Source organism: Mytilus californianus, unplaced genomic scaffold, assembly GCF_021869535.1.
Source record: "Mytilus californianus isolate M0D057914Y unplaced genomic scaffold, xbMytCali1.0.p SCAF_1, whole genome shotgun sequence".
Lineage (NCBI taxonomy): Eukaryota > Metazoa > Mollusca > Bivalvia > Mytilida > Mytilidae > Mytilus > Mytilus californianus.
In genome coordinates this window covers 62,282,091-62,297,014 of record NW_026262581.1, presented here as the reverse complement: position 1 = coordinate 62,297,014, position 14,924 = coordinate 62,282,091, and the positions used below count along the sequence as shown (strand labels likewise).

The 14,924-nt window shown below is 32.6% G+C and overlaps 1 protein-coding gene across 1 annotated transcript; it reads right to left on the bottom strand.

Annotated features, from left to right (window-relative positions):
- Positions 1-3,219: 3,219 nt before the first annotated feature.
- Positions 3,220-6,715, bottom strand: LOC127705782 (WAG22 antigen-like). The gene is made up of 5 exons (XM_052210136.1): positions 6,259-6,715; positions 5,867-5,976; positions 5,037-5,221; positions 4,531-4,657; positions 3,220-4,188 (listed from the first exon to the last, which is right to left on the bottom strand). The coding sequence occupies exons 1-5, from the start codon at positions 6,563-6,565 to the stop codon at positions 3,817-3,819; spliced, it is 1,101 nt and encodes a 366-aa protein (XP_052066096.1). The 5' UTR covers positions 6,566-6,715; the 3' UTR covers positions 3,220-3,816.
- Between the last annotated feature and the right edge of the window lie 8,209 nt (positions 6,716-14,924).

Below are 14,924 nucleotides of genomic sequence, written 5' to 3'. Positions count from 1 at the left end.
TGTTAGTAGCCACATAGGGCCTATATGAAATTTTGTAAATAAAAATTGATTATGAAATATTTTACGTTTTATTTCTCTTGGGAGGCGGATAATTGCGATTGCTGCATGCTTTATGAAAAGTTAATGTTATACCGAAAGTGTTCATGAACTGAAATTACATTTACAACTCTATGTTGGGCCAATGCTGGGCCAACGTTGATCCTATTATACTCTATATATAAGTCAGGTAAAATTTATACTGGAATATCATTACTGTAATAAAAAAAAAAATATCGTAAACATAGATTGCCTGGTTAAAAGTTTAAATTTATTGCAATCATTATTTATTATAACTTTATTCATTAAACTTTGTGAAACATAATTATTTAGCAATTATATACAGAGTGATATTTGATACAGCCAGTCTGTTAATCAAGCACATTCTGATAAGGTTGACCATATGTTAGACAAATTTCAAAGATAGTTGCTATGGTAATTAAGTTTATAGGAAATCTGAATGTAATAGGATGGTCACTTTTGTGGTTATTTCCTGTTGTGTTTTTGTAAGAAAGCAGTGAAACGAAGAACAACAAAAAGAGAAAATCATATCATCTGAGGTTCAAAGAAAAAGAAAGTGACATGTAAGTTATAACTTTAAAAATTCTGTTATATATACGATTGTGAATGACAACAATATGTTTTTGTTAATCTCAGGGATAATGTTCAAAATTAAAACATATAATTTCTATCATTTTATAATGTTGATCTTGAAGTTTATACGTTTCTGGCGAAATATTTTCTAGATTTTGTTTAAACCATTTCAATCCTAAATAATCATGAAATATTTGCCACTGAACATTAGTATCATCAAACAATTTCTGAAATCTATAATGATTGCATTTATCACCATTACTGAAGTTAATGGAAAAAATCTGTCTTAAGATGTACCTTGTTCCGTAATGTTTCAGAAATGTGGTATAATGATTTCTACTTCATAGAAATATAAATGAAATTGTTAGTTTTATTATTTCTAAATCGCATGCAAACATATACGATATATTTGTGAAACCTGATCATATACACACTTGCATGTGTAACAGTGTTTTAGATATCAAATAGGGTAGTTATTTATTAAAATCATTGCAAGAATGTTGTAATTTATATATAATTATACGGACTCGACTGAATTTAGTTTTTTGTCCTCGGCAAAACTTTTGCAAAAGAAACCCGATATATGAATAGTTTGTAGGAGTAAATATCAGTCACAAAAAGCTGACGCTTGAAATATAAAAAAAATAGGGGGGATTTAAAAAAAGACTATACCACACATAAGGATATTTATAAAAGAAAAAGACTACAAAGATTATTGTCTGAATTACTTGAAGTAGCTTTTCTTTTTAATATACAATTTTACATTTTAATATAAATTTATAGGTCTTTTTTCTAACTATTGTAATGTGCCAGGACACCGGAAACAATGCATTTTTTGTCTCTTTGTTTATTTTTTAGGAGGATTTAATATATTCTAAATATACATACATTGAGTACTCATTTATTCATTACTTTATTACAGAGGTACATGTACTGGAATAACTTTTATGAAGATATGCTAAACTGGATATTAAAAGGATTTAACATAAGACGGAGCCAGAAATAGTGACAAAACAAAGTGTAGCAGAAAACAAAAGGAACTCTCTTGTGAATAAAAACCATGTTGGAATACAGAACTAGAAAAATTGCTCTATAAAATGAATTATCAAGGCCATCATACAGAGCTTGGATATTGCAACATAAACTGTAATGATATTATACAAATGAGATAAATGAATTATCATGAATAGACTTTATAATTTTCATTCTATAGATCTGATTTAGCAACGTATAGATACAAAAAAGACTTTTTTTTAAATTTGCTGGTTGTCTAGCTAATAATAAATTATATTTAATCATACCTTTGTATTTACATTATTTAAGAAAAATAGGTAACATGGATAAGTTGATTGAGTTCATACAAATATGGGTATACAATTCAGAAGTACAATTCCTGGAGAGAGATTGATTGGTTGTTGGTTACTGAAACGTCCATTGGCAAATATTTTATGCATGTTCAGGAAGATTGAGAGAAAGTGGCAAAATACAAAATGTTCGGGTAGTATGTAAGACACAACATGGTAAAGTGGATCTGTAAAACGCAATAATTGCCACATTTAAAAAAAGTAGTAGTGGAACTGATGTAAGAACCAGGAATTATTGCAGTTGTTGTCTGGAAGGAATTTTAGTATCCTTCATATGGATAGATAAGTTTACAGATTGAACCAACGGAGTGCCAACGTTTGTTAACAGTTTGTATTACTACGTTGGCCCAACGTTTGTTCAACATCGGCAAGTATTATTCCATCATTGGACCAACGTTGGGCCAATGTATTGTATAAAACCTTACAACGTTGTGCCAACGTTTAGCCATCACGTTGGGCCAACATAGGGCCACTTTGCACTTATACATTGGGCCAACGTTTAAAAACAACGTCGGGCCAATGCATGTAGATACGTTGGGCCAATGTTGTGCCAACGTACCAATGTTGTCTGGGATGGACCAGATGTAACAGTAACAATAAAAACATTTTTTTCTCTCCGTGACTCTTACTTCATTTTTGTATTTTTTCTCAGAGACTGTTTATTTATTTTTGTATTTATGTTGTATTTTTGTAACCCACCCACACCACAACTGGTAATGACAGTGCATGATTTGCCTTGCTTTTTCTCATTTAGTCAACAACCATTCATTTTTGGGGAGAGGGCATAGCTTTTTTATACAATAAATTATCCAATTGTAAATTTCTATAATAAAATAATTTTGTTTAAGAAGGGAAGTAAAAAAAAATAGTTTGTTGATTTTTTTTTTTGTCCCGAGGGAAAAACACATGCCCCCTACCCCCACCACCCTCAGAGATCTGTATTTTGATTAGATTGAGATTGAGTAGTAGACTAGGTTTTCTAACTTATACATATGTAAACGATATGCTACAACATTAGACTGAACTTTATTCCCTTTTTAATGTATGCCTTAACAAAGGTACTTTTAAAATAATTTGTACGATTGACCTGGATGGAAAGGACTTTACCTTGGTGGTTGTGATAAGACAAATGACACTATAGATCCAAACATTCCGTTAAATAGTAGATTAGTGGCACGTGATCTACGTACAAGTATATACTCAACATAGAAAACAGATTACAATGTACAAGTGACAGTTTTATTTTTGATGACCAATGCATGATTTTATGAATATATCAAATGAAATGTTTATCATGTTTGTTCCGAATCCGATAACCTTTACAAAGTCACAGACCGGGCTGTCCTTCAAAAAGGTATTATTAGAAGTATGCTCAAAAGCAAACCAAAATACGAACAAAATTTAACTGAATCATGTAGGGTACGACATATAAAATATGACTGTGTTTTATGTTGTTTATTAAACAAGTACAAAATATCTCCGTCTAAACCAGGAAGTCAGTACAAGTTCTTGACAGACTTCGTGTCCGTGGCCTTAGGAACTATAGCGTTAACATGATTAGTAACGTTGTTTCATAACTTTCCATCACTTCCTCGATCCTTTTTAAAACAGTCAATATTTCCAAGTCATCTTTTTTTACTATTACGCCAGCGTAGTTAGTAATCCAAAAGACAACTGGAAATGATACAAAAAACTGGCAGCTTAGGATTGTATACGCACATATACACGATGATTGATATAATGAGAAAGATAAATGCAGAGATGAAATAAATAATTATGGCTTATTTTATAGAACGTCTGATAAGTCAATGTCAGTGGAAGTCTAGTTGAAACCACCAGGACCACCAGGACCTCCAGGACCACCAGGACCACCAGGACCACCAGGTTGTGGTCCACCAAAACCACCTTGAGGGCCGGGACCACCATTAAAGCCGTTAGGTCCAGGACCTTGTCCAAATGGATTAAGCGCATTAAATCCACCACCTTGTTGTCCTTGAAGTCCTCCAAACTGGTTAGGGTTTGTGGGAATAGTGTTCGAAAATTGTGTTGGTCTTCCTGTTTGAATAAAACGGTTATCCCAATTCGTACTATCTGCATGAGACAAAACACAACAAGCTATTGGAGCACCTGCATTTCCTGTTTGTAGACTCATTGAAGTTCCTCCTCTTCCTAAATCATCTCTACCTTCATGTAACTGTAACAGAAGCATCACAATATTAAAGTATATAATATAAGTTTTCTGACACTGTAATTCATTGTATGTAAATAAATGTAACTTAGTTTTTAAATGTATAATTACCCTAGCGTGTCTTTTTTCATATTTGAAATATTTTTAAAAAAAGGACAATAATAAAAATATAAGGCAGTTTGAATACAAAATATCATCTAATATATTTGTGATTCGCTTAAGTTCGGTCTTATAAATTCCCCCAAAGGATAGTTTATACTTTAGTAACATTAACTGATACCAGAGAGAGTCCTCTATGCTAATCTATTAAACAAGAACTATAGTCATTAACTTTATTGAAGCACTCACCACTACTGCACGTCCTATAATACCATTGTCTCCATCGATTGTCATGGCAGGTAGAACTAATTCAGCATCTATTACGCCAGCATTGGATTGTCGTAGATTACCCATATCACCCTCGTGAAATGTATTCCTGGAAAAAGAGATGGGTACTTTTTATATGTAATACAAAATTAAAATTTACAAAGGGTGGTCGTAATATGCTTATAGAAGTATGATTACTGCCAATTTATAGACCCATATCAATAGGCGTCCGTTTGATTGTGTGTGTCGTATGAATCTACAGCCACGCAAAGTAGGAATGGGTATTTAAAATCTATTTACATTATGTAGTAAAATTATATTCTTTTAATATCATAGTCCAATATTGACTCGCGCGGATCCAAGATTTGATGGAGGGGCGGGTGCGCCCTCGTCTGAATCCGTGCCTTATTGAATAAATTACATCAACGATTTTTTTTATTATTTCCACAGGATAGTATTGAAGTAATTTTAAAATGAATATTACGTACGATCTGACATTGTTTGGTGATCCGTGGAAAGAGAAGCCATTGACATCAAAATGAGGTCCAGCAGCATAGCATCCTCTGCCTACGTCACCATACTCGTGTACATGCATACCATGTTCAGTGTCACTCATTAAACTTGGTGGTAAGCCAATCACTTGTACTCTGGCTTGTGTTGGACCACCGAATGTCTGCAAAAAAATAAAAGACTTTAATACATGCATATACTGGAAACATTTTAAAGGTTATATCTGCAAATTTTAACCCTATCTCAAGGGGAAAAAAAACTGATCAAATAAATTTACGTTGGTACCACTACATCAATGTTACAGACTCGATGACTGCGTTCAAAAATTATATTAATTGATTGATTGTTGCTTAACGTCCAGTGACAAATACTTCATGCATGTTTAGGTAAAAATATATATATATATATAATTAACGTATTTCCAAAATTAAAGGAAATTAAATAACAACTAATTTACAAACTAACAGCTTACGTTAAGATCCCAGACGACTGCTTTGATACGGTATATGAAATTTCTAGTGATAAAAAGTCATACACGAAATGCATTAGAATATTCCCATAACTAATCAAATTTTATTCAAACTGGTTTTAAAGCACCAATTAAAGGTTTACGCTCAAATTGTGGTAAATACACAAAAAAATAACTGTATTTTAAAAGAGACGTGGATTAGGTCAAGTAAACATGAAATTAGGAGAGATATATCCAAAAAGTTGACCAAGATATCAAAAAAGGCACAAATAACAAATGTAATGAGATAATTTTTAAACAAACTAATCGAGCCAGAATATATTTTGTAAAATGACTTACAGATTGTCTCATATCTACACGACCTCTCACGTTTGATCCCGTTTCATTCAAATAGCACGTTGCATATGTCCAAACGCTATTTGACTGCGGTGGAGGTGGAAGTCCTTGTTCTTAAAAAAGATTTGAAAAATCAAGAAATGTTATAACTAAAGCACTAAATGACAAATTGAATCCAAACGTTTGGTTAATATTATATTACAGTGAACATAAACTTAAAATAAAAATACATTAAAAAAACTATATATTTTCACTACTGTCAATTCTGGAAATATTATCAATTATTGTTAAAATTAAGTTTTTCCAATTGAAAAGCAGACACAGTTTGCATTTTTCTCTGCATTGTGATTGCTTAAAAGACAAAATACTAAATATTCCATAAAAAAATAGCATACGTGTTTGTCCAGCTTGACCTATTCCAGCGTTCCCTTGAGGACCAAAGCCACCTTGGCCTGGAATGCCTGCTCCACCCTGAGGACCAAAGCCACCTTGTCCTGGAATGCCTCCTCCGCCCTGAAGACCTCCAGGACCGAATCCCTGTGGACCTCCTTGTGGTCCAGCACCAAAATTTGGTCCACCACCTTGAGGACCACCTGGACCGAAGTTAGGTCCTCCTTGCTGACCAAAATTCTGACCCTGTCCAGGAAACTGTCCATGTACAACTGCACATCCAATAATACATAATAATAAAAGCATTCGCATTGTGTCTACTTGTAAAACTAATTTTAAAAGTTAATTGAAAGTGGGTATCCTTGTCGTTCTCCACCGAAAGTTTCTATCAAGTTTACTGTTCAATCTTATTTTTTGCGAGTTGAATGATTCCGTATCTATATTAAATATACTTGCAATACGTAGATGAGTCGACGTATTTATGTTTATTTACTACCCGAAAGCCGCACAACAGGAAGCTTGCATACGTAAAATTGATAGATCATACATGAGGTACATGAATATTTTCCCTCGGGTGGTTGTTGTAGTGCTCATTTTTGTAAACAACCAATCATTTTAGAGAATATACCGTGTGTCATAGATCCTGAATGGATTATACATATGCGATGATTCAATTATTTTAACCTGGGAAGTAATTCTCTGCAATGGTCATCCAAACTATTTTTGTTAAGCTGTAATTTAATCCCTTGACTAATTGGAAATATACTACGGAAATTATATAATAAAAATTCTACGTCATATTTAGAATTCTTGAAGTGGTACCAGGCATACTTTCTACCGTCATAATAAAGTTTGGATACTTATCTAGCAAGAGGTCTTGAAGTACGAATGATGTCACTGAATTGAAAGAGTGAAAAAATGTTGGTGTGTCGGAAACTTTTAATTTGTTTACTTTAAAAAAATAAAGTATCCTACCATTGAGCGCACATAGCGGGATAGGACAATTCCTCTTTTCTCCTAAGTTTTAAACGACATGATGACGATTATTCAAGAAACTGAAACTAAGCATAATGAATATCATGTCATGCACAATTATATTAAAAGTCATGATAGACTAGAAGTCAGGTTATGGAACTCTCTGTTACATGATGTTATAAAGATACATATGATTGTTTGAATGTGCAACAATAGTCAAAATAGGTATATTATAGGCTTGCAATAGTCATTATAGGTATATTGTAGACTTACCATAGTCAATATAGGTATATTGTAGGCATAGTCATTATGTTATATGGATATTCTAGGTTTGTTATTTTAATTTTCCCGATCTTTACAACAATAACTGACTTTTTTAAAGTATGACATAAACTTTTCTGCTCCAATCGACGTGAATTTCTTACCTAATTTGAATGTCTCGACCGGTTGTCCTTCAAATTGGACTGGTAGTCAGGCCTCATACAGACAATTTGATGAGGTTAGCTTAATACTATGTATAAAATTATCAAAGATTTTAAAGTTTGGTTAATGATACTTTTGAATGTTTAAATACAGATCATTGAAACAATTTCTGATTATATAAATATAGACGCTGAAAAGAAAAAAAGAAACAAGTAGCATCTGAGGTCAGTTTCGCATCAGGGAGTTGTAACCATAGTTTATGTAATTAACAATTTTGTACAGCTGCGAATTTATAAAATGTATGTAAAAAAGTTTTCACAAAAATACCGAACTCCAAGGTTAATTCAAAAAGGGGAAAGTCCATAAAACCTGACAAAAATCAAACGTTTGACTTCATCAACTATCGGAACGAATGGAAAACTGCTGTCACATTTCAGATTTGGTACAGGCATTTTCCGAATAAAACGGTGGGTTAAACCTGGTTTTATAGCTAGCTAAACCTACCACTTCTATGTCAATTGTTTATACATGTAGTTCCGTTATATTGAACAAATCACAGACATAACTGGTTAACATGACATTAATTAGGATCCAGCAGCCAAATTTGTGTAAACACACATCACAGACATACAACACAACTGACTTAAAAAATCAAACAAACATACAAATAAAACTGACAGAGACGCCAACAAAAATGATAGTATAGTTGATAGTAAATCTGATAAAGACGCCAACAAAAAAAGTTTTGCAGTCGATATATTAAAACGTTAATGCCGTACTAGTATACAGTTTCCTGATAGAGTACAAATTAAGTAAATATAAACAAGGGTGAACAAAAATGATAAAATAGCATGACCGATGCCGAAACCTTGACTGGAAATTTTAGTGCACTAGAAGTGGTATCGACACAGTGCTTGTAAATCTGTGTAAAACGTACTATGTTTTCATGTGTTCTTTTGTGTTTTATCTTGTATATCAAGATAACAATTAATAAAAAAAAAATCATGAATCTAAGACTAAAATATCAATCAATACACATCCAACTTCCAATGGATTTTTTGTGTAAGGCATCATTGAAGCTATATTTTTTCTTTCGGGTACAAACTAATTTGCCTTGGTTACAGATGTCCATGAATGCAAAAGTTAACAAAATAGTGAACATTCAAAATTTTCAATTGCATATACAAATTGTCTTTACCGGCAATATGTAAAAACGTTAAAAAACAGTTTTATGCAAATGATGTACTAGTAAACTCTTTTTCAGAAATTTTACCCTAAAGTGAAACAAATACATACAGGTGAAATTTGCCCTACTTCTAATATCTGAGAATTTGTAAAATGAATATATTATAAAACATTAATGTTGTAACATTAACTACAAGATATAACAGGTATACAGTGCAACCTTTATTTTTTGAATATAGTCATTTAACGGCTAACTTGTATAATTTTAAATGATCACCAAGAAGATATGTTCTTATAGATCAAAGGAGTAGGTCCGGTAAGGGCCGATTTTGGCCCCAAATTTCAGGTTCATCTGATGAAAGATTTTGGACACTTTTTAAACACTTAAGTGTCTACTTTAGTAGAATCAATTTATTTATGTGAAAGATTTGAACTGATTTAGTCATTAAAGACGCTCATATTCAAGCTTAAATGTTATAAATCTATCAAATATGCCATAATATGTCACTTTTCAGATGGTTTTTGTCAAAAATGAAAGTGGCCGCATCCGTGTTCATCCTCAACCTTTATATATGTTATGTATTATCATCAAATACAACTTATATTTAAATATTAAGAATGAACACAAATGCGGCCACGTCCATTTAAGACGGAAACCGTCTAAAAATTAACTCAAATGCTAAAATTATGAAGATTTCAGTAATTTAGCATGACTTAATGATGCTAGTACCCGATAAATATGCATTGTATTATCAAAAACAGCCCATATGTATGTAACAGAAGTATTCTACTTTCCAATGAATAGCTAAAAGTTTACATTTTAACAATTTTGTAAAACTGCTATATTTTGGGGCCAAAAAGGGGTCTTACTGAACCTACTCCTTTGAAATTTCGAAAAGAGATAGCTTAATGGTCTAAAGGAAGCTAATTTATTTGCAGCGCTGTCAGTCTGCATTACCATTTTGAGAAGTATAAAAAGAAAATCCTGAATACAGAGTAAAAGTGTCTGAATAAATCTCCCACGAATGAATCGAAAACCTCAAGAGTCATGTTCGCCTCTCTGCAAATGACACCATTGTGTGTTCAACAATATCATCGCACAGACAAACGTGAAATCATCCACATAACAAGAGAATTTTTTAATGTATACTACATAAACAAATATAAGAATTGATAGAAAAAGTCACTTGCGTGCGTGAATATGGAAAAGGGGGGGACAAAATTATATTATCTGGGACCTCTGGCAAAAAAAAATAACATCAAAATTGACCAGAAATGCGCTGTCGGATGTATATTTTTCAATACAGCTACCAAAGTAGACTTAGTGCCATGATTGAACACTTAAGCTGGCCAATTCTACAACAAAGAAATCGTGCATCAGTCACACAATGTTCCACAAAATTTAAGTTCAACTAGTTTCCATCTAAAACACGCATTATCTAGTACCTTCAGGAGAATATAAATTTGTACAACCATTCTCTCCCACAAACTACTATTCATTTTCCTTTTTCCTACAGCAATATTGGTGTTATATTCTTCACCAAACTAGGTAGTCAACAGCCCACCTATAGACTTGGATATATCAACAGAATATAGGACCGAGAATGTTCATAGCTGTATAGCAATGATATTTAGTTGTGTTTCGCCGTTTCCGTTCTTAATTGAATCTATTGATAACAAAATCAACGCCTGAACCGAGAAAAACAATATTCAAAGATCGTATTACGGTGTTCAAATGATAAACTTTAAGAATACTAGTAAGATTATTCAAAAGATCGAGAAGTTTACATGGATCGTATCTAATTTAACGAGCTCTATAATAACATCACCTGAAGAATTAGGATGTGATATCCCGTTTGTAATAAGTTTTCTACAGGTACAGCCAAACTTCCAAGCCAAATCTTTTCGTATTTATGAAAGATTTAAGTAAAGGTTTTAAGTAATTTATGGTAATGAATTTCCTGACTTAATAATTTACCAGTGATTCATATAGATAACGTTCGTTGAAATCTACAGAAACGGACATAGCGAAAGAGTTGAGATAGTATAAATACCCTAAGATGGGACCAGAGGAACATCGCCGTTCAAAAAAGGGAATTTAAAGATATCGTCCCTTTTGCCGTAGATTTTTGTATATAATTTCCAGTGTGAAAATGAAATATCCGAATATAGGAGAGGACATGCAGTTATTGTTTTATCTAAAGTAAATTCGTTTGGGTAAATTTCGACAGTGTAATTGTAGAATTCTTGATTACTTAACAAAAAATATCATCAAGATAACGTTAAGTATTGTTGAATTTATCAATTAAATGGAATTTAGACGGGTCTTTACTGAGTATGGCCATAAACAATACAGGAACAAGTCTTTTACTAAAGGAGGAGGGCATTGGTACCCATAGGAATACCTGCAACATGTCGATAAACTTTATCCACGAAAAGTACATAGATAATGTCCAGGGGAAATATGCTTTGTGAGTACTTGAAGTTTGTTTCTTATTTTAGAAATGGGCATATTATATACCCTTTTATTAATTTTAAAAATATTTTCACATGTGATAATCAAATATTCACATTATTCAAATATCAAGAGCTTATTTATTAGATTTTCCCCGTTTAGACCAATTTGAAAAAGTGTCTTTAATGACGTGCCAACACTGTTTCCAATCTATTTCCGATATTTTGGTCCTTTTTCAGAAAGTTTTGAATTCATCGGTCTTGGACGATGTTGAGGTCCCTCGTAATAGCAAGGCAAATGATCGTATCTAAAATAAATTCCATTTATGAAAAGTCACAGAAAAAAATCACGGAAAAAGTAACAGAAAAAATGGCCACTGTAAATAAAGTTACAATAATAAATAAAACCAAATAGTGAATTTGTTCAGAAATATTATATGTCTGATTTGTAAATTAACTTTTAAAATCTGTACTATTTTTAGTCTTTAAGAGTTTTCATTAGGGCTTTATATTGAACTAATGTAAAAATGTAAAAAAAGAGACATATTTGTTTTTAGATCAAATATTTATATATTAGATCAACAGTTTTCTTTTCTTCAAATGTTTTATTTTTACAATATAGTATTTTGTCCAGAAAGTAGACAATTGACAATATCATAAGTAAAATGAAGCATGCTTTGACAATTATTCTACTAAACCTGACCCGATCTCTTGTATTGCTGTAGAAACTTGACTTCTAAATGGACCAAAGTTTTGTTTGGTTAACAATAATCAGGGTAAAGCTTTTTAGATTACAATATTCACAACTATTGAAATTAAACAAAACGTTGACCACGAGTGTCCACCGGTATATATATATAAAAAAAAAAAGAATATGTGGTATGATTGCAAATGAGACAACTATCCACCAAAGTTCAAAAGAAGTGGATGAAGGCAATAGTACGGCCTTCAAAGGTGAGTAAAACCCATACCATATAGTTGGCTATAAAAGGACCGACATGAAAATGTAAAACAATTCAAACATGAAAAATAGCGGCCTAATTTAAAACAAAACGAATTTACGAAAAACAAATACGGACAGACTTGAATCAACGACAACCACTGAACTATAGGCTCCTGACTTGGGACCGGCACATACGGATTGTGGCGGGGGTAAACATGTTTGTGAGCGTTTAATCCTCCCCCTAACCTTGGACAGTGGTGTAACAGCACAACATAAAAACAAACTGTAAAAAGCAGTTCCAATTGGCTTAACTCATGGGATCGGTACGAGGCACAAAAACAACGAACATGAAAACAATAGACACAAAGCACCGAAATCAGAGTACTCACAGTTACTGAAAATTCGTTCAAAGCCAGTTACAACTCAGAAATAAATCATGTTCTCCCAGACTTAAGTATCAATTAGTACACATCCAACGGATCTATAGTGTAAAGCCGTGACATCATATACAGTACAAGAAACCCATGATCTTGTGCAATGCCAAAATGTAAGTAAATAGTATCGACAAGATGTAGGATACTGGTGTCGGTCTAACTGTAGCAATATGTATTTAATTATGTTTAAATTAAAAAAAAATGTTAGTACCAAAAAAAAATAATATTCAAGGATGTTAATACTGTGTTAAATTGGTAACCATTAAGATAAAGTTTATTCAAAGGGTTCATTAGTTAACATTGATCGCATCTGAATTTACGGGCTGTATAAACAACATCACCATAAACATTAGGATGGGATATCCCGTTTGGAATAAGAACTGATATGATCTACAGGTAAAACCAAACTTCCTAACCAAATATTTGTATCTATGAAAGAATTTGGTAAATTGTTTAATTAATTTGTGGTAACGAAATCCCTGAATTAATAATTCATCAGTTCAGAGGCGGATTTAGGGCTTAAGGAACAACATTTATGATTAATGCATATACTTTTTATATGTTCTACTCAAAATGCAGGGGCGGATCCAGCCATTTTTAAGGGGTTTCAACCCATGATAAAGGGGATTCAAACCATATGTCCCCATTCAAAAGCATTGATTGTCAAAAAAGGGGGTTCCGACCCCCGGAACCCCCCCCCCCCCCCCCGTGGATCCGCCACTGAAATGTTGCTAAGTTTTGGGGCCCCGGACCCCCCTTTTTTTCAAAATCGTGGATCCGCATCCGCAGTTATAAATAAATTAGGTTCATTGGCATTTGAAGACATAAGACATAAAACTTTATTAAAGTCGGTACATGTAATAGAATTACAAACATAATCTCTGAAAAGCTTTTATAACCGACAAAACAAAAGCACATCAAGCAAAACATACATATCAAGTCATGCCCACATACAATGAAACATAGGAAGCAAGAGCTCGTATGATGCATACATTCAGTACAAAAGTTCTATCAAGCAGCTTAAACACACGCACCGGCTGAAGAAAGCACTTATGGAATAAAAACACAAAAGCAAAAGTAAAATGATTTACAACATAAAAAAGCTCAGAGAGATTAGTTAAGTTTCTAAAATAATCACAAAACAGCAGAAGCAATATAAGTAAACAAAAAACAAAATTTGCCATGCTGAAAACAAAGCAATAAACTAACTGAAACAATGAACATAATTAACTGGTTTTGCAGGCGAAATATTAGCATGAGCTGCCAGGCTAAGAATTTATCAAGTTCTTGAATTGATTTTAAAAATGATTGATTACGCAACTCATCTGGCAGCGCATTCAAAAATTTACCACCTGCATACTTTAAAGATTGTAGGACATATGCTGCATTTGTTCCTACAAGTGTTAAGTCTGCTGTATTTTGGTATCTAAAAGAGTAAGAGTTGAAATCCAAAACTTATAAATAACCAAGAGACATATAATATTGTATAATAATTCTTATATGATTTGCATATTAGAGAATACGTTGATATGATTGGTTGAGAGGACTTCAGGTAGTTGTTCTTGACGTTGTTTATTTTTCAATAGACGACGTTGACCGAACTTCTTTTCGTAACCAATGTAAACAAGATGGCGGCGATAATGACACAATCCGGATCGACGTTAACAAAATTTATTTTCAATTCGCGTTAATAGGTCTTTATAGTTAAATCAAACAATAAACACAAAACATTCGTTTGAATGATAATAAGAGTTTTTGTAGTTTATTTTGTATCAGATTGCAAATTTCATGGAGTACATATTTTTGCGTTAACCAACAAATATATTCATACGCCAGGCCTATTCAATGACGCAAATATACAATTTACGTGTGATAGAGGTTACGAGTGTGGAAAAATATATTCCTTATCTCCAATTTTAAAGAATTATAAGGATTAAACGCCTTTTAAAGGAATTTATTGGTGTATAAACTGTACCAAGTCACTCACAAACATATCATAAAAGTCCTTCGGACTTTTATTTATTTGTTTGTGAGTGAATTGGTCGAGTTTATACACCAATAAATTCCTTTAAAAAGGCGTTTAATCCTATATTATGTCTCTGAAATATCTGTCTTTTAAAAAAGAATTATATCTAATGTTTTAATCTACTTCATTGGTAAAATTAGCATCATGTCAAATATTTATGTGTACGTGGTTATCTATATTGCGGCATAACTCTTTGGTCATTAGTCAAATTGAATGCTGAACTCTTTGGTA

Bases quoted from the DNA above. Each gene is read 5' to 3' on its own strand.
- LOC127705782 (XM_052210136.1), bottom strand. From the start codon at position 6,565: ATGCGAATGCTTTTATTATTATGTATTATTGGATGTGCAGTTGTACAT. The intron at 5,977-6,258 runs GTATGCTATTTT...ATCTTTTTTAAG, and splicing joins AGGTCAAGCTGGACAAACAC to AACAAGGACTTCCACCTCCA. The intron at 4,658-5,036 runs GTACGTAATATT...CTCTTTTTCCAG, and splicing joins TCACCAAACAATGTCAGATC to GAATACATTTCACGAGGGTG.